At 49.9% G+C, this 26,449-nt stretch overlaps 1 protein-coding gene and 1 long non-coding RNA gene across 2 annotated transcripts; both read left to right on the plus strand.

The window, feature by feature from the left end:
• Window positions 1-3,842: 3,842 nt before the first annotated feature.
• LOC123609648 lies at window positions 3,843-4,820 on the plus strand. The gene is made up of 2 exons (XR_006717880.1): window positions 3,843-4,017; window positions 4,404-4,820. It is a non-coding gene; the product is annotated as an uncharacterized LOC123609648 (long non-coding RNA).
• A 2,174-nt stretch (window positions 4,821-6,994) lies between these two features.
• UBD (ubiquitin D) lies at window positions 6,995-9,176 on the plus strand. Its single transcript, XM_045500390.1, is given in 4 exon segments — window positions 6,995-7,375; window positions 7,377-7,469; window positions 8,703-8,829; window positions 8,974-9,176. Coding segments are annotated over 4 exon segments (804 nt in total).
• Window positions 9,177-26,449: the final 17,273 nt, after the last annotated feature.

Raw genomic sequence — 26,449 nt, forward strand, 5'->3', positions numbered from 1 at the left:
GAGGACTTCAAGGGACAAAACAGATGAACATAAGGGAAGGGAAATAAAAATAATATAAAAACAGGGAGGGGGACAAAACAGAAGAGATTCATAAATATGGAGAACAAACTGAGGGTTACTGGAGGGGTTGTGGGAGGGGGGATGGGCTAAATGGGTAAGGGGTACTAAGGAATCTACTCCTGAAATCATTGTAGCACTCTATGCTAACTAATTTGGATGTAAATTTAAAAATAAGTAAGAAAATTAAGGGGCGCCTGGGTGGCGCAGTCGGTTAAACGTCCGACTTCAGCCAGGTCACGATCTCGCGGTCCGTGAGTTCGAGCCCCGCGTCGGGCTCTGGGCTGATGGCTCAGAGCCTGGAGCCTGTTTCCGATTCTGTGTCTCCCTCTCTCTCTGCCCCTCCTGTAATGCCCGATGTTCTAAAACCTCCCACAAAAGACCACCAGAGTCGTGAGTCAAAGCCAAGCGGCAAGGGTCGTTTATTACAGGTTCGAACCTGGACCTCTGCGCACTCGTTGCCGGTGACGCTAAGAGGCCCCGATCAGAGTTGGTATAGGGTTTTTATAGACAAGCAAGCAAGATTACAGAAGCGAAGGACGCCAGTTAGTTTGTGTACAATTACTATAGTTACTCATTTCATTACATATCAGACTACATTCATTTAGGGAGATTTATAACCCATTCTACTACACGGCGGGTTACATCCAGGAAAGGTCTCACAATGCTCATAGCAACCAGCAAGCAAAACAGACTTCTCAGCAATTGTATTTTTTGTCAAAGATCCACAATACAGGTCCCTCTGACCCCTGGGTCCACTTGGCCCCCAGGAGGCATGCCAGATGATGACTGAACCTAGTCGGTTAAAGTACAGAATGGTTCATCGGTTCCTAGGTGCACTGTCTGTCTGAGGATGTATAAGGCATGGGTTTCTAAGGCCCTCTTGGCCCCCTTCCTGGCACCTCGGACCCAGGTGGACACTTTTCTTCAAAACCACAAATGATTCAGGGAAACAACTAAGAGGTCGTGTCCCTGTAACTGTTCCACTTGAGGTGTTGAGAGATAAATGGCCTTTCGTGGAAACAGCAAGCAAAACAGACTTCTAAACTAAGGTAGGGCTGTCATTTGGATTGGTCCTTTCACTCCCCCGGTCATGCTCTGTCTCTCTCTGTCCCAAAAATAAATAAACGTTGAAAAAAAAAATTAAAAAAAAAAAAAAGAAAAAAAAAATAAGTAAGAAAATTAAAAAAAAATTCTAGAAGAAAATGTAAAAGTGGATATTCTCCTCAAATTTCTCTATGGATACAATACCTATTAAAAAAGCAGGATTCTTTTCTTTCTTCTTTCTTTCTTTCTTTCTTTCTTCCCTTTGAAACTGACAGGCTGATCTTAAAAGTTAGAAGACAAAGGACTAAGAATAGCCAAAAACACTTTGTAAAAAATAAAAAGGTGGCAAAATTATACTTTGATTTTAACTTATTATGAAGCTTGAGTAATAAAGACAGTGTAGTAGTGACATAAAGGGAGACATACAAATCAATGGACTATGATGGAAAAATCCAGAAATAAAGACTTACATTTGTAAGTATTTCCACATTGTCCTTCATGAGAGTGGATGAATTGTTTTTCCAATCATAAATAAATGAAAATTCTCAGGAACTTTGTGATGGAGTTTGGTTGGCATTTCTGAAGTGGTATTCTAGCTCTCTGAGCCGTTTTCCACATGCCCCCTGGGATACCAGAAAACACACAGGAGGGGCCTCTGCCCTGATGGCAGTGACCTGCCTAGTGACCCGCCCGGCACCGACCTGCCTGGTTTTTGAGGGAGTCACACTGGCCGGTTGTACCGGTTGTACGTATATGTGTCTGACACCTTCGTTTTATGAGCTGGTAAGACCTCTGTCGCAGGACATTTTACCTTGGCTGCTTTTCTGAATCTGTTTGAAGGGCTGTGGGGAATAAGTTTAGGAATTCCCCGAGCTTGCACCAATGGGTTAACAAGGCATAAAGAATTAGAAAGCCATAGGATGAACACACCCAAGTTTGGGTAAACAAGATTTGGTAAACAAAATTAGGTAAACGGGGCAAAAGCCCCTATACAAAGGTGTAGGAATAGGAAATCTCAGGATAAAAATATACAAGATTAGGTAAACGAGATCAGGTATTCCAATTTAGTCCAATAGCAGAAAGCTGCTTTCACAGGAAGGAAGGACCAAATTAGGTCAACAGGAAAAACAGGACTTCAGACTGCTGTGGGGTGAAGTTGCCCAGAGTGGAGCTAATTAGAAAGAGAAAGGTGCCTTGTTGACCCTGAGGTAGCTTGCTCTGTCTTTCTTGTCCCCAGGTCAGTTTAGGTAAACAGAGGTGGTGCCACCAGAATTTTGTTTTGTGTTGACCCAAACCCCTACCACATATATCTTCAAAACGCCCTTCCCCCACGCCCATGAGTAAATGTTCACGGTTTCATTGTCTCTCTGTGCACACCCATCAGCCCATCATGCTTGGAAGCCTGATCCCGACGAAAATGGAGCAAGGGCCCTGACTTGGGGTCCTGTCTCCTCCAGGACAGGAGCCTCTCTCGCATTTCAACCCTGCCTACCGCTTTCTTGCTGGGCAAGAGAGAACTCCAGACCCACAATCTATGACAAAGGGCAAATGGAAAGGAATCTTTCTGAGTCTAAAAAAAATTATTATGACAGAGGGAAAAAGCTTCAGATTTCTACTGTGCTAGGAAGCAAGGACAAGGTCAGGTCCTGGGAAGAAATCCTCCCTGTGGCCAGCAGAAGGGCACAGGGCACAGCCCGGGCCGTGGCATGGAAGGGAGCTATGTGGAGAGAGATCAGAGTCCAGGTTTGTTATTTGGATTCCTAGAAAGCACAGTGCGTCTTGGAATCCAACCCTGTCTGGGTAGGGAATCCCCTGAATCAGTTTTTCTTAGGGAAATCCCAGGCTTGCCCTTGCAGTGGCTCCGAGCTGCAAATCCCCAGCTCCCCTGGGTGACTCCCCTATGGCTGAGGCGGGTGTGACAGCAACCCCTGTAAACTATCCCCACCCCCACCACCAGTGTTCGGGTGGGGGGCTGTCCTCCTCCAGGCTCTGACGTCTGCTCTCGCAGGCTCTCTGCTGACCGCTGCCCGGAGGTCCGGGCAGGGCCCACCACACAGGATGCTCCATCTGCATACACACCCGAGCTCGAGCTCATTCCTCACCAGCCTCCTTCTCTGCCCTGTTCCTTCCCTGACTTGTGCCCTTCCTGTAATGCCAGGGCACGCACACCGCGCACTCCCCCTTTCCTCTGTTCTGGGAGAAGATTGGAAGGAAGGCAGTAGAGATTTGCATCTCCAGTCTTGCTTGCCAGCAGCTACTAGTAAGACTGTGGGTGAGTTCCCTTCTTATCAATGGAGCTGGAGGGGTACCAACATTTACCCCATAGAAAGTGGAAACAGGGAACGAGGTGCATTTACAAATGTCTCCTGGAGTTCCTGAAATCTCCTAAGCCCTCATGCCGTTGGTAAATATCACGTATTTACTGCACCAGACAGATGCCCACGAAGTGCTGAAGATACAGGTCAGTCAAGACACAGTCATGGCCCCCAAGATTCCTGCTGTTTACTGGGGGTGACAGACAAGTAAGCAGGTGGTCTTATTGCTGGATAAGCTTGTTCCGAGGGGCTCAAGGAAGGCGTATGACTGGATAGAGGATGGGCCCATGGCCCAGCATAGGAAGGGAGTTAGAGAGGGCTTCCTGGAGGAGGCGCTGCTCACAGGCTGATCTGTGTAAATCCCTGAGGCCGAGGGGCGGGCCAGAAGGAAAGGCTTGCTCCCTGACCTGGACCTGGTGTCGGGGCATCTGCAGGGAACGCGGACGGTGCACGGGCGGCTCGACAGACTCTGTTCCCAAGAAACCTCGTCCTGGGCCCCCCTGCAGGAGCTTTTCCGAGAAAGGAGACATGGGCCCCAACATGGTGTAGCCTGCCCAGGCGGGAAGGGCTGAGAGGGAAGCATGAGAAGGCGCGAATGGTAAGCAGCTTTCAACGCCTGATCTCTGTCCGGGTGTGAGGTCCAGGTGTGAGGAACGGAGGGGCTCAGACGAGGGGTCCGGTCCCGAGGCCAAGGTGGGAGGAGGGGAGGGGCTCAGACCAGGGATCCGGTCCAGAGGCCAAAGTGGGAGGAGGGAAGCGGAGAGGCTCAGACCAGGGGTCCCGGTCCCGAGGCCAAGGTGGGAGGAGGGGAGGGGCTCAGACCAGGGATCCGGTCCAGAGGCCAAAGTGGGAGGAGGGAAGCGGAGAGGCTCAGACCAGGGGTCCCGGTCCCGAGGCCAAGGTGGGAGGAGGGGAGGGGCTCAGACGTTTTGCGCAAACACGACGGAGATGGCTTCCCGGCTTCTGTCTAACCCCTTCTTGCAGCGCTGGCTCCAGCCTCCCGCAACCTGATCCGGTGTTTTCTGCTCGGCTACTGCTGACGCTTCAGGATGCCCGGATCCTATTGGACGCCGGATGCAGGTGCAGCCCTGCAGGCGGACGGTCTCAGCCCTCCTCCAATTTTATTGACCAGTGAGAGCTTCAAGGAGAAGAACATGATTTACGTTGAGTTTTTAAAAATATTTGGTTGGTCTTGGGTCCCATGACCCTACACAGGCGCTTCTGTAAATCCAAGTTCTGCAGGTTGGAGACTCCTGCGGTAAAACGGGACCGTTTCGCATCTTTCCGTGAGTGAATGGCCACTAAAAGTACAGCAAAAAAGATGATAACTTGACATATTTAGGGAATTTTTATTTGGAAAACATTGGGAGTACTTTTAATAAATGGTGTTTTGAGAACGGCTTTTGTGGCACTGTCCTGAGTTTGGGAGAGGGTAGTGGTTCCTTTGGGATGTTAGGAGGATCAGAGTAGTCAAGTCAATTCCCTGAGGGCACACAGCCTGTGCACGCCCTCTTTGTCTCAATCCAAATCCTCCCTGCGGAGCCAGGGAGGAGGCAACAGCTTCCTGGGAGATTCTGGGAGGTCACAGCGCAAAGGGAGTAGGTAATGTCCAGCGGAAAGGTGGGGAAACAGTGGTGTGATGTGACAGCGGATGTGTGGTGTTCCGGTGTGCGGAAGGTGGGCTCAGCACTTGATTGTTGGTCGAGGATTGTTTTAAGTACTGGATTTGGCTTGCAGGTTCTGGGGCAGGATAGGAAGAAGGTTAGAAAGCTCACGACCCAGGAACCTAAAGTTCTTTGTGAAGAACATTTTATGAACCGTTTTCCGAGCCTGGAAGAACTTAGAAATTCTGTCCAACCGTCTCATGTTAAGGCTGGAAAACAAACATCCGAGGAGGCGAACGCACCTGCTGAAGCGCACGTAGCAGGTGGCGCCCTGGGACTGCAGCCTTGTCTTCCATCCATGCAGGAGACTCATCCTGTGTCTTCTGGAGACCTGGTTCCCTCTGCCAGGCTGGTGTGAACAGGCTGCTCTGGTCACATCACTCCTCACTGACCCTGGCCAGCCTTTCCGGGTCCAGAGGTCAGGACCAGGGGTGTGGTTGTGAAGCAGGGAGAACTCTCAACAGAGAAGGACCATCCTGTGTTTGGAACAGGAGGGTAGATGCTTTGGCAGAGAACAAAGTGCTTGATCAGACGGTATTCTTTGTTTAACGACTCCACTGTAGCAAAAGTGAAAGAAAATTCACGAGATCATTTGAGAACAAAGGGTACAGATGCAGTGGTTCAGGCAGGGGATTTCCAACCCAGCCTATGCATATAAGCTGGACACAAGGCTCTTTTTCCTCAGCCTCCTGCTTCTGGTCCCTTGACTGCAGACATGGCATCTGGTGCTTCCTGCCTCTGTATGAGTTGGGGCTTGATGGTGGGGTTGGGGAGAGGTGGGGCGGGACGGGGCTCAGGAGTGCAGGAGGGATGGAGCTGGGAGGAGCTGGGAAGCCATCTTGCAGGGATGCACCAGGCACCGATATCTACGGAGGTGAAGGAAGATTCTGGAAATAGAAGAGGTTCACTTGACTCCTGGGTTCTCTTCTGTGTCAGATCTGACAGGCTGCTTAGGGGAGGGTGGTGGGAGGTGTGAGTGGGCCTGGTGCTCAACGAGGCTGCCAAGATTTGAAAGCATGCAAGCCCTTTGACTCTTATTGTGTTTGGGGGTCCTGGGCTCTTCAACTTCCTTCTCCTCCCGGAAGAGCGGTTCACAAAACTCATTTATCCCCAGCTGTTAAAGACCTGATACATTATCTTGTAAAGAGTATGTGCACCGTGAAGAGAGCTAGGATAAGAGCTTGGCACGGAGGGGCCCCAGTCCAGTGAAGAAATGTCTGTGGCATCCAGACTGGGAAGATGAGTTTGAGTGGAGCAGGAGGGAGGGCCTCCCAGGCTTGCTGGTAATGACACAGGGTAAGCTTGCCCAGTTTTAGATTATTCAAGTAGGACTTAGACCTGGCCCTACCTCCTGTGAGTGAGGCCCTAGTCTAATTACAGGAGGAGATCGTATTCTACAACAGGCATATATAAAAACACAGGAAATACAGATGAACAAGGCACATAACACACTGAGTTATTATTATAAGGCCATGGGACATTTAAAAAATGAAACAATTGTACAGAGAATAGGCATCCCAGCCGGGGTTTCCTTGTAAGGAGGTCCTGGAGGGCAGTGCTGGGAGTAACCCCTGAGGCCACCAAGTCTTGGGAATTCCCTTGGGAGTTGTTTTTAGAGTCTGGTATGTATCTTTGGATGCTTTGTAATTGTATTTAGTTCTGACCTTTGACAAACTACATGGATAGGAGGGAGGCAAGTAATGTGGGAAACCATCAATGACGTTGGGGTGAAGAAGAGGTATGGCTATAAAGGAACACGATTGATTTTCTTGGGTTCTAAGCTGGAAATTCCAAACGAGAAGTTCCAAGACAGGGAGGGCCACAGCTTGTTGTGAAGGAGCTGGAGGGCCAGCCGGGTGGGTCAGAGAGGGGACAAGTGGTGCAAAGGCTGCAGGCATTCCAGGCACCTTGATGCTGGGTCGCTTGGCTTTCATTGTCCAGGTGGAGGTCTGTTCTGAGGAATGGGCATCAATGACCCTCACTGCTAACTTGGACAACAGAGTGAAGAAGATCACTGAATATGTCCGGGCTCAGACCAACGTTCCTGTGCAGGACCAGGTCCTTCTGCTGGGATCCAAGACTCTCAAGCCCCAGAGAAAGCTGTCATCTTATGGCATCGACAGGCAGACGACCATCCACCTCACTCTAAAGGTGGTGAAGCCCAGTGACGAGTAGCTGTCCCTGTTTCTGGTGGAGATTGGTGATGAGGGCCAGAGGCACCTCCTCCAGGTGCGAAGGTTCAGTTTGGTGGCCCAGGTGAGACGGATGATTGAGAGCAAGATGGCTGTAGTGCCTGCCTGAGAAACAGACTATGGTTTGCAATGGCAAGAAGCTGGAAGACGGGAAGACCATGGGGGAGTATGGCATCAAAAGGGGCAGTTTAGGGGTGCCTGGGTGGCTCAGTCGGTTAAGCGTCTGACTTCGGCTCAGGTCATGATCTCGCGGTCTGTGGGTTTGAGCCCCGCGTCAGGCTCTGTGCTGACAACTCAGAGCCTGGAGCCTGTTTTGGATTCTGTGTCTCCCTCTTTCTCTGACCCTCCCCTGTTCATGCTTTCTCTCTCTCTCTGTCTCAAAAATAAATAAAAATGTTAAAAAAAATTAAAAAAAAAGGGGCAGTTTACTCCTCATGACGACCTACTGTATCTGGTGGTGGGGGGGGGGGGTGACCGCATCATGGGTGGGTGATCCAGGAGCAGAAGAGCTACTGCTAGCCCTTACTCACCACCCACATCCTTTGATGATTTCCCCAAATTAATGGGAAAGATAGAGAAGATGTGGGGTTAAGTGGGGAGGAAGGGCTGCAGAAAAACTCTGCTTCCTAATTCCCACCTTCCTGGATCTCACCTAATTGATTAGGTGGCAAGATTGTGCATGTGACTCCAGCAGAACATAAATCTTTAAGGCGCTGTAGAGACAGCATCAAAGCCAGTTTGCAGTTGAATCTTTCCCTGGCCCCCTCCGATTTATAGAGACACTGCTGTTTCCTCTTTTGTCCAGCAAGTTAGTGTAAGTTTTAGATTGGGATCCATGTTCTACTAATTTCTGTGTTTCCATCGATATGTTTCATCTGTCATATCACACCATACGCTGAACCCAACTGAATTTCTACTTACAGAGAACACTGGAATGATTCATCATAAATGAAGTACTCTGATGTGATTACAATCTTGTTAATAAAGAATTTAGAAATTCAAATTAAAGTATATCCTGTGTCCCTACTTAAAGCTGTTTGGTATGAAATGTCACCTGGCACTGTGTCCCTTCTTACTCTTTACGTTCCGTAACCAAACTGTTCTCATTTCTGGGGAAGATGGTGAGCATGGGAAAATATTTTCCCCAGGACCCAGAGGTTTTGTGTCTCCAGTGGGAGGTCCTTGGGGCAGGGGTTTCTGGAAGGTGTGGTCTGCCTCCATCACCGTCACTGGGGCCTGGCCCTCTCCGGGGAGCGCGGGGGGGCCCCTTCCTCCACCTCCCCCGCTCACTCACTCCCTGTCCCCCTGGCCCCCTGTCCCGCTGCTCGGTACACTTAGGGGTCCAATGCTCCTGGTGGGCATTAGGTTGGTCTGGTTTCCCAAGATGGGCAACCGGGGATCCTGTTTTCGGACGGGGTCTCCCGCAGGTAGAGTCTACGATTTCCCGGGTCAATTTGGGGGCCTCCCTGACGCCAGACAGCGTGGGGTCTTTTCATGGTGTGCCGTCCGAGTGGGAGCGGGTGGATGTGACCCGTCCGGTGATACCTGACCCTGGCAAGGGCGGTCACAGTGCCCCGAGGATGGGGAATGTCCTCCCCCAATCCTGCCTTCTCTCTGCCTCCGCCCGAAGGCCACTCTCCCCTGCCTGAACCGTGAAACGAGGATGGAGGGACTGCCCCGAACACTCCCGGACCTCAGGGGCTCAGGATCGCCCCGCCCCGTCCGACCTTGGGCACTTGCAGGTTCGAACACGGAACCCGCAGACCGCCTTCCCGGTGGCCATCCCCACCCCCGGGCCCGCCCCCTCCCCAGACTCCCCAGGGCTTCCTCGCCGCCCCCTCACTTCCTCCTTCCCCAGCGTGGACACTAGCGGGTTGAGGGCCGGCTGGACCGCCCGGTAGGAGCCAAGCGAATCCGGTGGTGGAGGCGCGGGCGGCCTGCGGGTGGAGGGGGGCGGCGGGCGGGGCACACGTACCCACGAGGTTCCTGCCTGCGTGCGGTACGCGTGCGGGAAGGCGGGGAGGGGCGGGGAGGGGGACGAGGGAGGCGGGGAGCGGGGAGGGGCGGGAAGGGGCGGGGGCGCCGCGGGGAGGGGCGCGGGGAGGTGGGGAGGTGCCGCGGGCGGGGCCGGCGGCCTCGTGTCACGCCTGCCCCCGCCCCTCCCCGCGTCCCGCACCGTCGCCGCCAGCTGGGGGCACGCGGGTCCAGTCGCACAAAGCGGCCGCACAGGGGCGCCACGCTCGCCGTGAAGCCCGCATCCAGCAGCGCCGGTGACACCTGAGGTCGCACGCGTGCGCGTGCGTCTGCAGGTGCAGGTCGCGCACCGGCGGTTGCACGAGCGTCCGGTAGCCCTCCGGGGTCGGGACGACGCGGGGAGGGGGGGGAGCGACCCCGCAGGAGGAAGGGCTCCCGCGCTGTGGCTGCGCTGACAGGGGAGCCCCCGGGGTGTTGGGGGTGGGGACTCCACGCGCGAGGTGACGCCGTGGCTGCACGAGGACATCCCGGCGCGCGGAGCCCGGTGGCGAGCCTTGGTGCCCTTTAGCTGGTGTGTTTGCCACCTGCTTCCTGGAAGAAGGAACCTCACTCACTGGACACAGAGTCAGGGTCGGAAAGGTGACATTGTCCCAGGGTCATAGCTAGTGAGTGACCCTGTGGGGTTGTGGCCTGTCTCATTTCCCAGTCGCTGCCTTTCAGCTGCTTCCCTGGGTTACCCCGCTTCTGAAAGGACTCCTAAAAGCCAGAGTGGAAATCCGACTTCCTCCCGACCGACAGTTCTCCAGGATCCCGTGGATCTGATCTCCCTCCCGTATGACAGTTCTTCAGGATCCTGTGGGTCTGAACTCCCTCCCTTACGACCGTTTTCTAGGATCCTGTGGGTCTGATCTCCCTCTCGTACAACAGTTCTCCAGGGTCGTGTGGATCTGAACTCCCTCCCATACGACAGTTCCCCAGGATCCTGTGGTTCTTCTCCTTTGATTCTCCTTTGATTGATTGGCGGATATTGAGCTAGCCTGCATTCCAGGAATAAATCCCACTTGGTCGTGGTGAACAATTCTTTTAATGTATTGTGATCTGGTTGGCTAGTATCTTGTTGAGGATTTTTGCATCCATGGTCATCAGGGAAATTGGTCTAGAGTTCTCCTTTTTTAGTGGGCTCTTTATCTGGTTTTGTAACCAAGGTAATGCTGGCTTCATAGAAAGAGTTTGGAAGTTTTCCTTCTATTTCTATTTTGGTAACAGTTTCAAGACACTAGGTGTTAATTCTTCTTTAAATGTTTGGTAGAATTCCCCTGGAAAGCCATCCAGCCCTGGAGTCTTGTTTTTCTGGAAGATTTTTGATTACTAATTTGATTCCTTTACTGGTTACGGGTCTGTTCAAGTTTTCTATTTCCTCCTGTTTCGGTTTTGGTAGTTTATATGCTTACAGGAATTTGTCCATTTCTTCCAGATTGCCCAGTTTATTGGTGTATAATTCTCATAATATTCTCTTATTATTGTTTGTATTTCCACTGTGTTGGTTGTGATCTCTCCTGTTTCATTTCTGATTTTATTTGTATGCCTCCTTTCCTTTTTCTTTATGATCAAACTTACTAGGGGTTAGAAAAGTTCTCCAGATATTTGAAGACAAATCCCCCCCCCCACCCCCCCCCCCCCCCGTCTCCCTCTCCTTCTTGGAAAATCTGTAGTGCCTCAGAATAAGTGCAATACCCCAGACTTGGTATAACCAACACTCGGTAGATTAGACTTATTTATCACCTTCTTTCTTTCAGGGGCTCTGCTTCTGTTAATACAGCCATTAACTGCTGACTCCTGAGTACTAATCTGTGGTGAATCTCTCTTCTGGGCTCCAATGTTCATGCCCCTCCTGCTTCTATCTGGTGTGATTATCGTGCTTTACCAGTCTTTAAACCACAAGCCATGTGTCAGGATAACAACACCAAGCTAGAAGTCGGGAGACCGGGTCCCACCAGACATAATAGCCTTTGGCCCATTTGACTGGTTGATGTGGAGAAGTCACACATTTCTCTTTGCCTGCCTCAGGGTTTTCATGTAGCTAGATGCCCTCTGGGGCTCCTGGCTTATCCCCCTGGCTCTAACTGCAAGAAATACTTTTCGAACAAATGAAAAGGGGACATAGGAGCCTTTCAATCCTGAAAAGTGGTGCTGAATCACATTTCCTAATGGTGCAGAAACCACAGTGGTTGAGGTGATGGCTAAAAGGTGCACATAAATCTTTCTTTGGCATGTTTCCTGACAGGCATTGTTATATAGGTAACTCACTGCAAACTTCATATTGACTGTTCCTAATTTAAAAATCATAATCCCCTGATTTTTTAGTTTTTCACGAAAAGAACCCCCCCCCCCAACAGAACATCATGTTTTTATCCTCATTAGGCAGAACAGGTATTCGTGTGATTAAGAACGAGGGTTGGTGTGTCAGACTGCCTGAGCTTCCGTCCAGGCTCTGCCATTTCCTAGCCCAGCAGTCTAATGTGTCTGTGGCCCAGTGTCCTCACTTGAGAGTAAAATTGGTGAAGCAGGTTAAACATGTAAAGCTCCTGGAACAGTGCGTGGCACAGAATAGGTGTTTGGTAAATGCTCACTCTTACAGGCCCTATTTCCCAAGTCGGGAAGGTGTTCAGAGAGGTCCGCACCAGGCAGTGGGGAGAACTGCTATGTGAGTTTATGTCTCTGGGCTTCATTCTCCTGCCGGTTAGGCAATAGTCCTAACTGCAGACTAAGATAGGAGGGTGGTTGAGGCACTGGCCCAAGGTCACACTGTTGGTAAATACTTATCAGGATTTCAACCCAAATCCCACCAATTCTGAGAACCTTGGTGTTTTTTTTTAAATTTATTTAAACAAGCCAGGCTCTCATTTACTAGAGGCTGTGGCAGATAAAAGTGCACACGAATCCTGATCCTGATCTCAAGATAATTTTGTAGTGCTGGGGTCATATTGGAGATGTGTTCAGGTGGCAGATCACATTCAGGCTTATGGCCCAATGGTGCTAGAGGTGTTGTTCTAAAAAGTCAAATTTTGGGGCGCCTGGGTGGCTCAGTCGGTTAAGCGGCCAACTTCGGTTCAGGTCATGATCTCGCGGTCCGTGAGTTCGAGCCCCGCGTCGGGCTCTGTGCTGACAGCTCAGAGCCTGGAGCCTATTTCAGATTCTGTGTCTCCCTCTCTCTGACCCTCCCCTGTTCATGCTCTCTCTCTGTCTCAAAAATAAATAAACATTAAAAAAAATTTTTTTTAGTAAAAAAAACATAAAAAGTCAAATTTTTCTTAAACATCTTTTAAATGTTTACTTTTGAGAGAGAGACCAGGGAGGGGGAATTTAGTGGGGGAGGGGCAAAGAGAGAGGGAGACACAGAATCTGAATCAGGCTCCAGGCTCTGTGCTGATGGCTCAGAACCTGATGTGGGGTCGAACTCACAAACCACAAGATCATGACCTGGACCAAAGTCGGATGGTCAACTGACTGAGCCACCCAGGTACCCTTAATATTCCAGTTTTTTAAAAAAAAATTTTTTAATGTTTATTGTGCTCTCTTGCAGCCACCTTACTTAGTATCATGCTTATGGGAGTCGTCCACACTGTGTAAGTCATTCCTCTTACTGCTGGTTATTCCACTGTATGGAAATCCTGCTTTTATAAAATCTGCTTTCCTATTGGAGGACTTTGGGAGAGTTTCCAGTTCTTGGCCGTTAGAATAGTTGCTGCTATATTTTGATTGATTTAGGAAGTAAGGATTAGCTGACGGATGAGAAGGTGGTGAGGGCTTGTCCTGCTCAATGAAGCTCTCAACCGTAGGAAGGTGGTGAAGGGTTGTGTGCAGTTGTGGGGTGAAGAAGAATATGGATATATGCCTGCTTTTCTGGATCATCATGGAGAAATCAGCAGGCAGACAGTGATGTGCAGAGAAGCAGTTACTTTTGCTATTACTGTTACTATGTTTATTGGAGCATGGAGCATCCAAAGAAGCAAAACTGCCCTCATCCCTGTCCCTCCTGTCACACCTACTAGAACCACGTTCCTGATCCACGCAATTTGCATGGATTCCCCCTTCCCTTTGTGAAATTTAATAAGGGAAAACCTCACTAAGGTGGAGTGAGACTGAGGCTGGCAGGGGACGCTCCCATGCTGTACCGCTTGATGGTAATTATCGGGAGAATTACCAATCATGGACTCCAATAGGAGGATTACTTGACAGGAGGGAATCATCATTACAGGGAAACGTGTGTGGTGGGGTGTATGCGGGATAAGCGGTACGAAAGAGGGTCATTTGTGTGTGTGTGCGTGTGTGTGTGTTGGAAAGGAACACTCAGTTGTGAGAAAATCAGGAGAAAATATTAAGTAATTGGTATCTTGAAATACTTCTTTGAGCATTTACGTATATAAAGATTAGAGAGTTTTGGCAATAAGAAAAGGGAAGATTGCAAGACTGTCATTTAGAATAAATAGATTTAGGGCAAAATTTTTGACTTTTTTTCTCTTCCCCTTTAAATGGACTTTTTTTTTTTTTTTTTTTTTAGAGCAGGGCTAAGTTCACAGCAAAATTGGGCAGAAAGTACAAAGACGTCGCATATACCTCCTGCCCCCCACGCATTGCCTTCACGCATGATCAATACGACACCAGACCGTACGTTTGTTACCACTGATGGACCTGCACATCATAATCTCCCAAGTCCACGGTGCGCAGCGGGGCTCACTTTGTGTCCATTCCGTGGGTTTTGACAAATGGGTAATGACTTGTGGCTACCACTATAGCATCATACAGATGAGTTTCACTGCCCTACACATCCTCTGTGTCTGCCTCTTCATCCCTCCCTCCTCCAGTCCCTGCCACCGCTGATCTTTTTCTTTCTCTTTTTTAAAAAAAGAGTTATTCCTTATAATGAGGGGGTAAGTATGCCCTGCTGAACCCCTGTGGCCTTCCAGGACCCCTCCAGAGACAAAGCAACCCTTTCTTCTTTTCTCACATTTGATGAAAGTTGATTGAGCCTCTGGAGGCACCCTCCCCCCCCCCCCCCCCCCCACAACTAGGTCCTTCTGGTTATCTTGTCTCTTGTCTCAACCAACCTTAAAATTCCTGTGTGAGTCTTTTATTATGTAAATTACTGTGCTTTTACTTTTCTGCCATTATTCTGGTTTAACTCTCGTATGAATTTAATTGGTGACCACTTTAATGATTGTGTGATCTCTCTGCAAATGTAGGATGGAGTACAGAGCCAGAGACTAATTTTGGCTACGGTTGACATCAAGATTGATGTTCCTCCAAGAGGAAACCAAATGTTAATTTGCAGTCAAATTGCATGCAGACATGGGGTCATCAGAGTGATGGGGACAGTGCTGAGGGAGAGGAATCCAAAATAGAATCTGGTATTAATGGGACACCTGAAGAATCAGGGTAATGAGACTCCAGTCTCAGCCTGTCTTAACTTGGTCCGTTGGTGACCTTATCTGTTAAGGGAACAGAATTTCCCTCCCTTGCCCATCTGAAGGAGTGGCTGAGGATAAATTAGATATTTGGATTGCCTTTCTCAAAAAGCACTATTGATGTTTAACAATTGGCCGTCCTTGTAGACACGAGTCACGGAAGAAGGGAGTTATTTGCAGTTCTGGGCAACAGGCAGCAGGACAGAGTGGCCGGTTTGCTGTGTGACCAGCTCCCGCGCCCCGCTGCTCTCAGTGCCCCCTCCTGCGCCCCGCCCCCTCGTGCTGGTGTCCTGAGCTTCTGTCAGGTCGCTGCGCCCCGCCTGCTCGCAGCCCACCCGGTGTCACGCATGAGAAACTGCACGGGCGGCGGTGGCCCGGGGTGATACTCAGGGCCGTGGCCAGGCCCGGGACCCAAGCCCTAGGCTCCTGGTGGGAGCTGGCAGAGGCGCCCCCTCCTTTCTCGGTGGGGTTCGCCGAGGGAGGATCTGGAGGTGCATAGGGTTGAGCAGGATCCGCTCCTGCGGATTTTCCGTGGTCTCCGTTTCCGTTTCCGGGTACCTGCTCACCGTCAGGGGTCACCGTTTCCGGGGGCTTGCTGGCTGTCAGAGTCACCGTTTCTGGGATCTGCTTCCCGTCGGGGGGTCACCGTGTCCAGGGACCTGCCATTTCCGGGGACCTGCTCGCCATTGGGCGTCACCGTCTCCGGGAACCTTCTGGCCGTCGGGGGTCACCGTGTCCGGGGACCTGCTGGCCGTCGGGGGTCACCGTTTCTGAGGACCAGCTTGCTGTCAAGCACACACCGGGGGCGCAGGTAGGGTGTCTGGGAATCGGGCCTGTGCCCCCCTGTCCTTTCGGATGTGTTGCAGCCTCCGCAGGAGCGCGGGTGACCCCAGAGCAGGGACCTGGTCCCTGGCGCTGGGTCCCCCGGATTATGTGGGAGCAGACGTGCAGCTGGGGCGCCGGCGGGGCAGGGGGTGGGTGGGGTGGGGACCCTTTTACAGTTTCCTCCTCCAACTTGCGCTGTTTCCTGGGGTTTCGCGCCCCCTCCCTAGTGGCTCACGGATCCCCTGCTCTGCCTCATGGGTGAGGTTAGGGAGGGGTCCAGGCATTGGGGATGGAACTTTCTCTGACTTTCTTCAGGGTGTGTCCATAGGGCCAGAGGTGGTGGGAGTGCCGATTAGAAATTTAGCCAGGAAGGGGCAGTTTGGTCACACCCACCTGTGGGCACCTGACGTCTCAGCTCACGAGAGGCAGGAAGTGCTGAGCTGCGGGTTTGCTGGCCTCCTGCAAAGTCAGAGGTCGGGAGGCCACCGCCTGGCCCCTGGCCCGGGCCCGGTGCCCTTGCCTCCTTGTGCACCAGCCACAACGTTCAGTAAACTGCTTCAGGGGAAGAAGAAAGTTCGTTTTGAACTTGTGGCTACCGGCAGCCAGCATTTCTCCCTCGGGGCGAATGACCCCACAGGCTGTCTGTGGGACTCGGGTTCAAGCTACTGTTTACAGATACTTGTACTTCAGCGTTCCAATTCCTGCCCAAGTGTCGGGATTTGGGGACCCTGTGCCAGCGTGTGGCCCAGACACAACAGCGTCTTCTCCAGTGTTGGAGGGCGGGTCTGGGGTCTGAAATCCTGTAGCAACTGTCCCTTGAGCTAAGGTCTAGCGCAGGGGTTTCAGAAAGTGAGCTGGGTTTTACCCACAGAATTCCTGGTTTAGTGGGTCTGCGGCAGCACCCGAGGGGTTAAAATTCTATGTTCCTGGGCGATGCTGTTGCTGCTGGTGCACCTGCGTTTTGAGAACCACTGTCAGGTACCGTGAAAGGCCAGCAGGGTTGTGCTATAGCCCCCGGACTGCAGATTCCCACCCCATTAAGATAAACTGTGCTCAGGCTGCAGAACAGTGGGGTCTGTCACCTGCTCCCTGAGGGGGGGCTCAGGGAGGGGCGAGCAAATGAGGGGAGGCAGGTCTGTCCCCAGGAAGCCTCCTATTCTTTTTCCATTTATTTTTAATTTTTAAATTTTGGTTTCCAGTGTGGTTACCATACAGCGTAATGTCAGCGTCAGGTGTAAATATACTGATCCATCACATACACACAACAACCAGTGCTCATCACAACAGATGCCCTCCTTAATGCCCATCAATCACCCCACCCCCTCCCACCACCCCTCCAGCAGGCCTCAGTCTGTTCTCTCTAGAGTTTAGATTTGTTTCTTGGTTTTCCTCTTTCCCCACTCCCCGTGTATGATTTGTATCTCAAATTCCACATACGAGTGAAATGATATGGTATCTCTCTTTCTCTGCCTGACTTATTTCCCGTAGCATAAAACCCTCCATTTCCACCCGTGTCGCTGCAAATGACACAATTTCATTCTTCTTGATTGCTGAGTAATACTCCATTGTATATATATATACCATGTATTTACCTGTTCATCCGTTGTTGGACACTGGGCTGTTTCTAGTGTTTGGCTACTGTTGATAGCCTGCTATAAACATTATGGTGCATGTGTCCCCTCAAATTAGTATTTTCATATCATTTGTTCTGCCCATTTTAAATTGGATTGTTTTTTGGGTGTTCAGTTTTATAAGTTTTTTATGTATTTTGGAATCGCTCTATCAGATATGTCATTTGTGATGAGGGAGCTAAGGCAAGCTGACACTCTGGACAACCCCCCCCCCGACACCCCCCCCCCCCCCCCCCGCAGTGGGATGTGTGGCATTCCTCAGGCTCTCCTGGCTGCCAGGAACAAAGGGGAAAACAAATGGTAACTAGAGATTGCAGTCCTGCAGGACGTGAGTCCACATCAGTTTACAAATGTCTTAGTAAATTACAAGAAAAGGCAATCTTATCCATTGTCTAATCTCCAGAAACCTATAGACTCCGTTTCCTGGAGCCCCAACATCACCCTCTCCTCCACAGTGTTGTGGGAACAAAGGCAGAAGGAAATGGCAGGTAGAACTAAGTTTCCTTATAACCTGCAGCCCATTGGCAGATACTTGAGGCTGGCAGAGTAAACCATCCCTCCAGGAACCTCGTACTGTCTTAATGCTAATACTTTGCTAGAGAGAAAAACCACCCTAGCTTGACAATAGCTAGGCCTCCAGTGTCCTGTGAGTCTTCTTCGGCTTATGAAAGTCTCACTGGAAACTTCCCCTAGACTTTACTGCCTATGGGTCCCATCCCCATGCTTTAATAAAACCACCTTTTTGCACCAAAGACATCTTAAAAATTCTTTCTTGGCCATCAGCTCCAAAACCCTGAACCCCACCATTACCCCCACACTGCATCATTTGCAAATATCTTCTCTCATTCTGTCAGTTGCCTTTTAGTTTTGCTGATTGTTTCCTTTGCTGTGCAGAAGCTTTTTATTTTGATGAGGTCCCAACAGTTCATTTTTGCTTTTGTTTCCCTTGCCTCCGGAGACGTGTTGAGTAAGAAGTTGCTGAGGCTGAGGTCAAAGAGGTTTTTGCCTGCTTTCTCCTCAAGGATTTTGACGGCTTCCTGTCTTACACTGAGGCGCTTCATCCATTTTGAGTTTATTTTTGTGTCTGGTGTAAGAAAGTGGTCCAGATTCATTCTTCTATATGTCGCTGTCCAGTTTCCCCAGTACTATTTGCTGAAGAGAGTGTCTTTATTCCATTGGGTATTCTTTCCTGCTTTGTCAAAGATTAGTTGGTCATATGTTTGTGGGTCCATTTCTGGGCTCTCTATTCTGTTCCATTGATCTGAGTGTCTGTTTTTGTAGGTATCCTGTTGTTGACTGGGGCACAAGGTCGGACTTACACACCTTTCCACCTGTGAGACCCTTCCGTTTTGCATTTGGCCTGTCTGCCACCATTCTCTGGCCCTGTGTGGATTCCAAGTCCTGTGACGCCTTGCTGTTAGAACGCTCCCTCAAGCTGTAAACGGTAAAGGACCCAGGTAATGTACTTTCTCGGAAACTCCTAAAGCAAGAAATCATCTGTGATCTGAAGGGAAGAGCTTTTATGAGTCTTTATGGGCGCGTTTCAGGCATCTGGTCAGGCAGTTGTGTTACTGTTTTTGGTGCACTAGTTTCCAAAGCTGTGTGTGGCTGGGGGCTGGCTTCTAACAGACAGGGAGCTGACGGTCCTGGGTGAAACAAGATGCCTTGACCGAGGCTTTCTGGGTCCCATGCTGGCTGCCTCCACACAGCTGGAGCACATGATGAGCATGGACCAGACAGGCCAGGCGGAGAGCACACTGCATCCTGGGAGCCGCGATCATTTGCTCTCTCAGCGCCGCGGCACTGGAGGAAGGTAGATGTGGGTCACTGAAGGTCCCTTCATCCTCTCTGTTCCCTTTCTTCTGGTGAACCAAGCTTGTCTGCCCTCTTGCTGGAAATACCTTTGTAAATAAACAGAAACTTTGCCACTTGACTTGTTTTAGATCCAGCGTCATAGTTTTGGATTTAGAAACTTGCTACCTAGTTTGACTGGTCTCCATGGCAACCAAGTGACCATGCTTACATTTGGCTGGGATTACCATAGTTCAAGATCACTTGGTAGGGATGGTGGACAAGGAGCACTGAACATAATCTTTTTGGTTCTTTGTAAGAAAATCAGCCACAAGAAAGAGAAACTCCTGGGGTGTAGAAGAGTGGGGCTGAACCTGGCGCAAGGCCCATGTGGTTCATTGAGGAAGTTGAAAACCAGAGACGTGATGGCAGCAGAACGTGGCAGGTCCTGAGAGTCATCTGTGGCACGGTGTGGGTGGCAGCCAGGGCTTCCGTCTTAATCCAGGGTTTTCCCCACTCAGCAGGCTCTGTGCTGTGATTTGCATGCAGGCCTTGTTCCTGAAAGGCTTTAATGTGCCTTCCGTGAACTGCACAAAATAAGGCTGAGGTAGACCGAACAAAGAAAATGGTGGAATAGAAAATACGGTTACGGAACCAGGCTGTGACTCAGGTGGAAAAACCAAGCAGCACTCAGAGATCTTGGTGGATTGGAGATTTATTTAACATCGGCAGGCTCAGAGGAGACCGTTTCTCCAAAGATCTGAGCTACGAATGAAGGGGGGAAGGGTAATTTTTTTTTTTTTATAATATATGAAATTTATTGTCAAATTGGTTTCCATAAAACACCCAGTGCTCATCCCAAAAGGTGCCCTCCTCAATACCCATCACCCACCCTCTCCTCCCTCCCACCCCCCATCAACCCTCAGTTTGTTCTCAGTTTTTAAGAGTCTCTTATGCTTTGGCTCTCTCCCACTCTAACCTCTTTTTTTTTTTTTTTCTTTTTTCCTCCCCCTCCCCCATGGGTTCCTGTTATGTTTCTCAGGATCCACATAAGAGTGAAACCATATGGTATCTGTCTTTCTCTGTATGGCTTATTTCACTTAGCATCACACTCTCCAGTTCCATCCACGTTGCTACGAAAGGCCATATTTCATTTTTTCTCATTGCCACGTAGTATTCCATTGTGTATATAAACCACAATTTCTTTATCCATTCATCAGTTGATGGACATTTAGGCTCTTTCCATAATTTGGCTATTGTTGAGAGTGCTGCTATGAACATTGGGGTGCAAGTGCCCCTATACATCAGCACTCCTGGATCCCTTGGGTAAATTCCTAGCAGTGCTATTGCTGGGTCATAGGGTAGGTCTATTTTTAATTTTCTGAGGAACCTCCACACTGTTTTCCAGAGCGGCTGCACCAGTTTGCATTCCCACCAACAGTGCAAGAGGGTTCCCCTTTCTCCACATCCTCGCCAGCATCTATAGTCTCCTGATTTGTTCATTTTGGCCACTCTGACTGGCGTGAGGTGATACCTGAGTGTGCTTTTGATTTGTATTTCCCTGATAAGGAGCGACGTTGAGCATCTCTTCATGTGCCTGTTGGCCATCCGGATGTCTTCTTTTTTTTAAATTTTTTTTTTTCAACGTTTATTTATTTTTTTTTGGGACAGAGAGAGACAGAGCATGAATGGGGGAGGGGCAGAGAGAGAGGGAGACACAGAATCGGAAACAGGCTCCAGGCTCTGAGCCATCAGCCCAGAGCCCGACGCGGGGCTCGAACTCACGGACCGCGAGATCGTGACCTGGCTGAAGTCGGACGCTTAACCGACTGCGCCACCCAGACGCCCCCCGGATGTCTTCTTTAGAGAAGTGTCTATTCAGGTTTTCTGCCCATTTCTTCACTGGGTTATTTTTTTTTCGGGGGTGGAGTTTGGTGAGCTCTTTATAGATTCTGGATACTAGCCCTTTGTCCGATATGTCATTTGCAAATATCTTTTCCCATTCCGTTGGTTGCCTTTTAGTTTTGTTGGTTGTTTCCTTTGCTGTGCAGAAGCTTTTTATCTTCATAAGGTCCCAGTAATTCACTTTTGCTTTTAATTCCCTTGCCTTTGGGGATGTGTCGAGTAAGAGATTGCTACGGCTGAGGTCAGAGAGGTCTTTTCCTGCTTTCTCCTCTAAGGTTTTGATGGTTTCCTGTCTCACATTCAGGTCTTTTATCCATTTTGAGTTTATTTTTGTGAATGGTGTGAGAAAGTGGTCTAGTTTCAACCTTCTGCATGTTGCTGTCCAGTTCTCCCAGCACCATTTGTTAAAGAGGCTGTCTTTTTTCCATTGGATGTTCTTTCCTGCTTTGTCAAAGAGGAGTTGGCCGTACGTTTGTGGGTCTAGTTCTGGGGTTTCTATTCTATTCCATTGGTCTATGTGTCTGTTTTTGTGCCAGGGAAGGGTAATTTATAGTCGTCAGCTTCCATATCTGTGGGGGTTTTCGTGTGTGCGACAAACAGGACAAGAAGAACCTGGAAGATGGGTCTCTAAGTCAGAGACCAGAGCTTGTTTTAGTCTCATCGGCCATCTTACGGTGTAAGACTTTATTCATTTCTCCAACATTACCCACTTTGATGCCTTAAAAAAAACTTTCACTAGGCATCACCTTTCAGTTTTACAGGTTGGTACTCTTGGAAAGCTAAGATACGGGCTGTAGTTTGGCGAGCAACAGTGTTTTCAATAAAATGTACCAGGGTATTTAGTATACAGGGGCCAATGGTCACAAGGAAAATTATAGAAAGAAGGGGCCCTGCCAGCGAAGGGAGCCAGGATGCCCAGTCTGTGAGATCCCATCCTCTCCATTGACTGATGTTTTCCTGTTGTCTACGTTGAATTCTTTCCTCGAGTTCCTTAACCTTAGTCCTGACTCTTCCTGATTGGTTTACAAAATAGCAACATTCCTCCCCCAGAAAGATGCAAGTCCCTCCTTTTTCTGAAGTGAAGAGGTCGAGGGCTCGCCTATTTTGGAGGGACACTGCTGCCAGGGAGTTGATTTGGCTTTGTCAGGTTACCAGGGAGTCTGCCATCTGTTCCATGGCCAGTTTGTTGGTGAAGTCTCTATTAGCCCGACAGCAAGAAGCAAGATCAGGGCGATGACACCAGTGAGGGGCAAGGGCTGGCAGAGTTGCCTCCGAACCCCTGGGCTCAGTCCACACGTTGATTCCTCAAGCTTCTTCCATGCGCAGGCCAGCCAGCTTCCGGGGTGTGGCTGGAGCAGGGGTGGAGGTCTCGGGGGCCAGTGTCTTTTTGAGGGTCCGTTTAAGCGGTTGACTGGATCTTGATCACTGCCAGGTTGAGGGTTCCTCTGAGTTGGCCTTCTTAACTCTGGGCTTCTCAGCCCCTGCTCTGATGCCCCGGAGGAGAGCCTCTGGGTACCGGCGGATCTGGACTGACATCTGGAGAGTGCCTGTGCCTGGCCAAGGGTGCAGTCTGGCCACTGGTCCTTGTCAGGAAGGGTTCTGTGGGTCCAGGAGGGGAGGAGAGACAGACGGGGGAGGAGTTTCAAGCTCAGGGGCAGTGGGGAGGGAGCCCGGTGAGTCATAAGGTGGCGGAAAGAGGGGATCTTCCTCTGGGTTTCTTGCAAACACTAGGGGAGCGGTGGGTTGCTTCTTTGGCTTCTTGGGTGAGCCTCCACATAAAGTGGCTAAAACCTTTGCCTGGCTCTGTTTGCTAATGATGAATCACACCCAAGGCGGGGGATTTGGGGCAATTTCAAGCCAGGAGTCAATGTATGGAAATTGATCAGGGTGGCCTGGATTCCCAGTGACTATTAGCCAAACCCACAGCACTATTTGAGTACCTAATGTCCCTCTAGGAGCCATCCTACATTGAATAGGGGCCATTCTAGTTCACAAAAGATCCTTAACATCCTGGGTATCATTTTCACCCTGTAATCGTCTGAAAATCCCTTTTTAAAATTTTTGAGTATGACCTCTAAAATCGTAGGCTTACTCTGTTTTGATCCCATTATTAATTCCTTTCTTGTGTTTGGTGTCGCAAAGACAGACAAAGGGAGGGTATCCCCTCAGATGCGAGGACCAATCGGATACTCCTCTGGTCGCGTTCCCGAGGGAAACTTTAGGTGAGGTTTGGCCTTAGCGGACTCAGCTTTGTGACTTGTGGTCGGAATCTGACCCGATACCACCTTAGACCTTATACTCTTACCACGACACAGGAGAGCCCATTCAGACTCTGTAAATTTTGGGGGACTTTAAGGGTGCCCGTCCGTGGAGCTACAGACTCGAATTCGACTGGCAAGCCTGGCCGAGCCGCACATTCAACACACACACGCCAGAGGTTATTATATTTCCTTCCACAGAATTCCTACCTGAGAGACTTCTGAAGTCTCGGGGAGTGATCAGGTCCCCCTTCCACTCTTGTGAGTGGGCCTGACTAGATTGGGCTCCAGCCTTACCAGTTCTGACGTCGGGTCCAGGTCCTCACCTGCCGAGTCTCCTTGAGTCCGGTGGGAGTGGCGGAGCGGGGGCCGGCCTAAGGCAACCGAGAAGGAGACTGCCGAAATTCAGGCAAGGTGGGCCCGCTCCCTTGTGATCCTTCATTCTGTCACTGCCTCGCTCTTCTCCCACGCCAGTGGCAACAATAGACCAGCACAATTGGGTTTCCCAGTCAGGGAACCAAGTATGTTTCGCAACCAGACTGGAACGCTGGTGGAAAAACCAAGCAGCACTTGGAGAACTTGGTGGGTCGGAGATTTATTTAACACCGACGGGCTCAGAGGAGACCGTTTCTCCAAAGACCTGAGCGCTGAATGCAAGTGGGAAGGGTAATTTATAGTTGTCATCTTCCATATCTGTGGTGGGTTTTTGCACCTGGCAAACAGGGCAAGAAGAACCCGGAAGTGTAGGCTGGCGTCAGGGCTGCAGAAGGGCAGGGAGAAGACGAAGGAGGCGTGGCTCAGGCCCAGTACCGCTCCACAGGCCCACGCGGCCCCTGTCGGCTGGAGGCACACCCTGTGGCTCAGCAGGAGTGGGTAGCCAAGGGGTTTGCGGATGGCTGCGTAGCAGTCATCGGCTGTGGCCACCAGGAGACCGCACTCTGTGGCCCTGAGGAAGAGGAGGAACATGTGGAGAGTGCAGCCCTGTGGGGCACGTGGTGCTGGCCTGTGAGGAGGCGGCGGGGCAGGGTGACCGATGAGGCGCCAATCTCCAGGGCTGACAGCACGCGCAGGAAGCAGTACGTGGGGGACTGCAGGGTGGCATCGGCCGACACCACGACCCCTATGAATAGGTCGTTGGCCACGGTGAGCGGGTAGACGCCCAGGAAGAGGAAGAAGAGCCAGCCCTGCAGGTGGGCCAGGTGGGAGAAGCCCACGGAGATGAACTTGGCCACCGGGGAGGCGTTCGTGCCCATCCTGCTCACAGCTCAGGGCAGGGGCAGCCACGGAATCATGACGTGGACACAGGTGGCCCCCGGATGCCCGTTCTCCCAGTGTCCCCGGCCTTTGGGGCAGCACTCCCTTGCCCATGTCAGGCTTGCTCCCTTTGGAGGGCTCGGTGCCGCCAGCCTGGCTGGCTAAACACACCTCTGCAGGTGCCTGCGTTTGGTGGGACCCACGCGGTCCTGCCTCAGCTTCCCCAGGGCTGAGTGCTGAGCCTGCCACCCAGCCCTTCCTCCTGTTCCGTGGGGTTTGCGGGCAGGCGTCCTCCTCCTCAAAGCCAGAATTTGTTCTATCGGGACCTTCCCCTGTGTTCTTCTCCTCCCACTCGGGTCCTTCTCTTTCTTTTTCTTTCCTTCTTTCACTTGGTTTCTCTTTACTTTCCTCTCAGTGTGTATCGTCTCTGACCCAATTTTCACCTCTTCTAGAAATTTTTCCAGCTCTCTTTTCAGTTACCAGACCCACTCACCTCCTCTTTCTCTCTCTCTTATTTTTCCTTAATCATTTTGCCTTTAAACAAATTTCATGCTTTGCGAGGAGAGGAAGGGAATTTGAGAGGCCATCTCCTTCAAACTCCTGGAGGCAGGTAAGTGGCTATCCCAACAAGTGAGGGGCTCCCTAGTTTAAAAAGGTGCCCAGGAAGGAGATAAGAAGGTCTTCTTGGTTGTTTATTTCTGCATTTGACAGCCTCTAAAACTCACCCCGTTATACCATAGCACATCCTCAGGTCCCTAAACCACACACATAAAGTCCACAAACTCACACACTAACATTACATTTCTAAATACAGCACAGAAAAATAAATAGCCCAATATTTTCATGCTCTAGGTGCATCTAAGGTCAAAAATAAATCATGTTTACACAATGCAAATAACGATGAAAGTGAAAACACATTTAACATAAAAATATAAATGCCAGAGATAGTCAGATGCGTAAATCCAAATTCTCTGCAAGAAGATAACCACATTCAAGATCGAATATTAAAAATGCAAGTTCTGGGGCGCCTGGGTGGCGCAGTCGGTTGAGCGTCCGACTTCAGCCAGGTCACGATCTCGCGGTCGGTGAGTTCGAGCCCCGCGTCGGGCTCTGGGCTGATGGCTCAGAGCCTGGAGCCTGTTTCCGATTCTGTGTCTCCCTCTCTCTCTGCCCCTCCCCCGTTCATGCTCTGTTTCTCTCTGTCCCAAAAATAAATAAACGTTGAAAAAAAAAATAAATAAAAATGCAAGTTCACACGCTGTTATTCTGCAGGTATGGAGTCCTTGGCTCATTCTGCCTTACTGGCCTCCAGGAGACATTATCTAAATGTTGTCTTTCTATTTGGAGAAATAGGCAGTGATAAAGGCAGATGGTATTTGATGACTTATTTCCTTCTTTCTTCGCACTGTGGATCCCTCAGTGCTGTCTTTTAAGAGTCTCTGAGGACCTGAGTCTCCAAGCATTTGACTTTCCAATGGGGAGAACTCTTCACATAAACAATTAAATCTGTTGTTTTGGAGTCTGTCTCTTAGATTGGAAGAGTAGAGTGTGACCTGTCCAGAACATTTCAGAGATATTCTGGTTCAACCAGAGATATTTTCTTCTCTTTCTTCATGATTTTCTTCTTTCTGTTACTATAGATGTCCTAATACACTTATGAAAATAATGCATTTCTATCAATCTTGTTTCTATAGCTATAATTCAGTAATCAACTCATTTGATAACCCAGTCAGAGTCCCTTATATATTTCAGTCATTGTAGAGAGCACTAAGAATGTAAAAGAGAAATAAACACTTTTGACCTTAGTGAGCTGATAAATGCCATTTTCTTGGAAAACTATCCCTAATTTTTCTTGTTTTGCTCTTTTAATTTATTATACAAGAACATTATTTACACTATTATTTCAGTATATTGTTTGGTTTGTCCTATATTCTTACACATTTTCACAGATATGGTAAAGTGTGTGTGTCAGATAAGATGTTTTCAAGACATGTAACAATCATTACATAAGCACCAAACTCAAACTGGCTTAGACAATCAGTTCATTTATCGGCTCATGTAACTAGAAGTT

The sequence above is a fragment of the Leopardus geoffroyi genome, chromosome B2 (genome assembly GCF_018350155.1).
Source record: "Leopardus geoffroyi isolate Oge1 chromosome B2, O.geoffroyi_Oge1_pat1.0, whole genome shotgun sequence".
In the NCBI taxonomy this organism is placed as follows: domain Eukaryota; kingdom Metazoa; phylum Chordata; class Mammalia; order Carnivora; family Felidae; genus Leopardus; species Leopardus geoffroyi.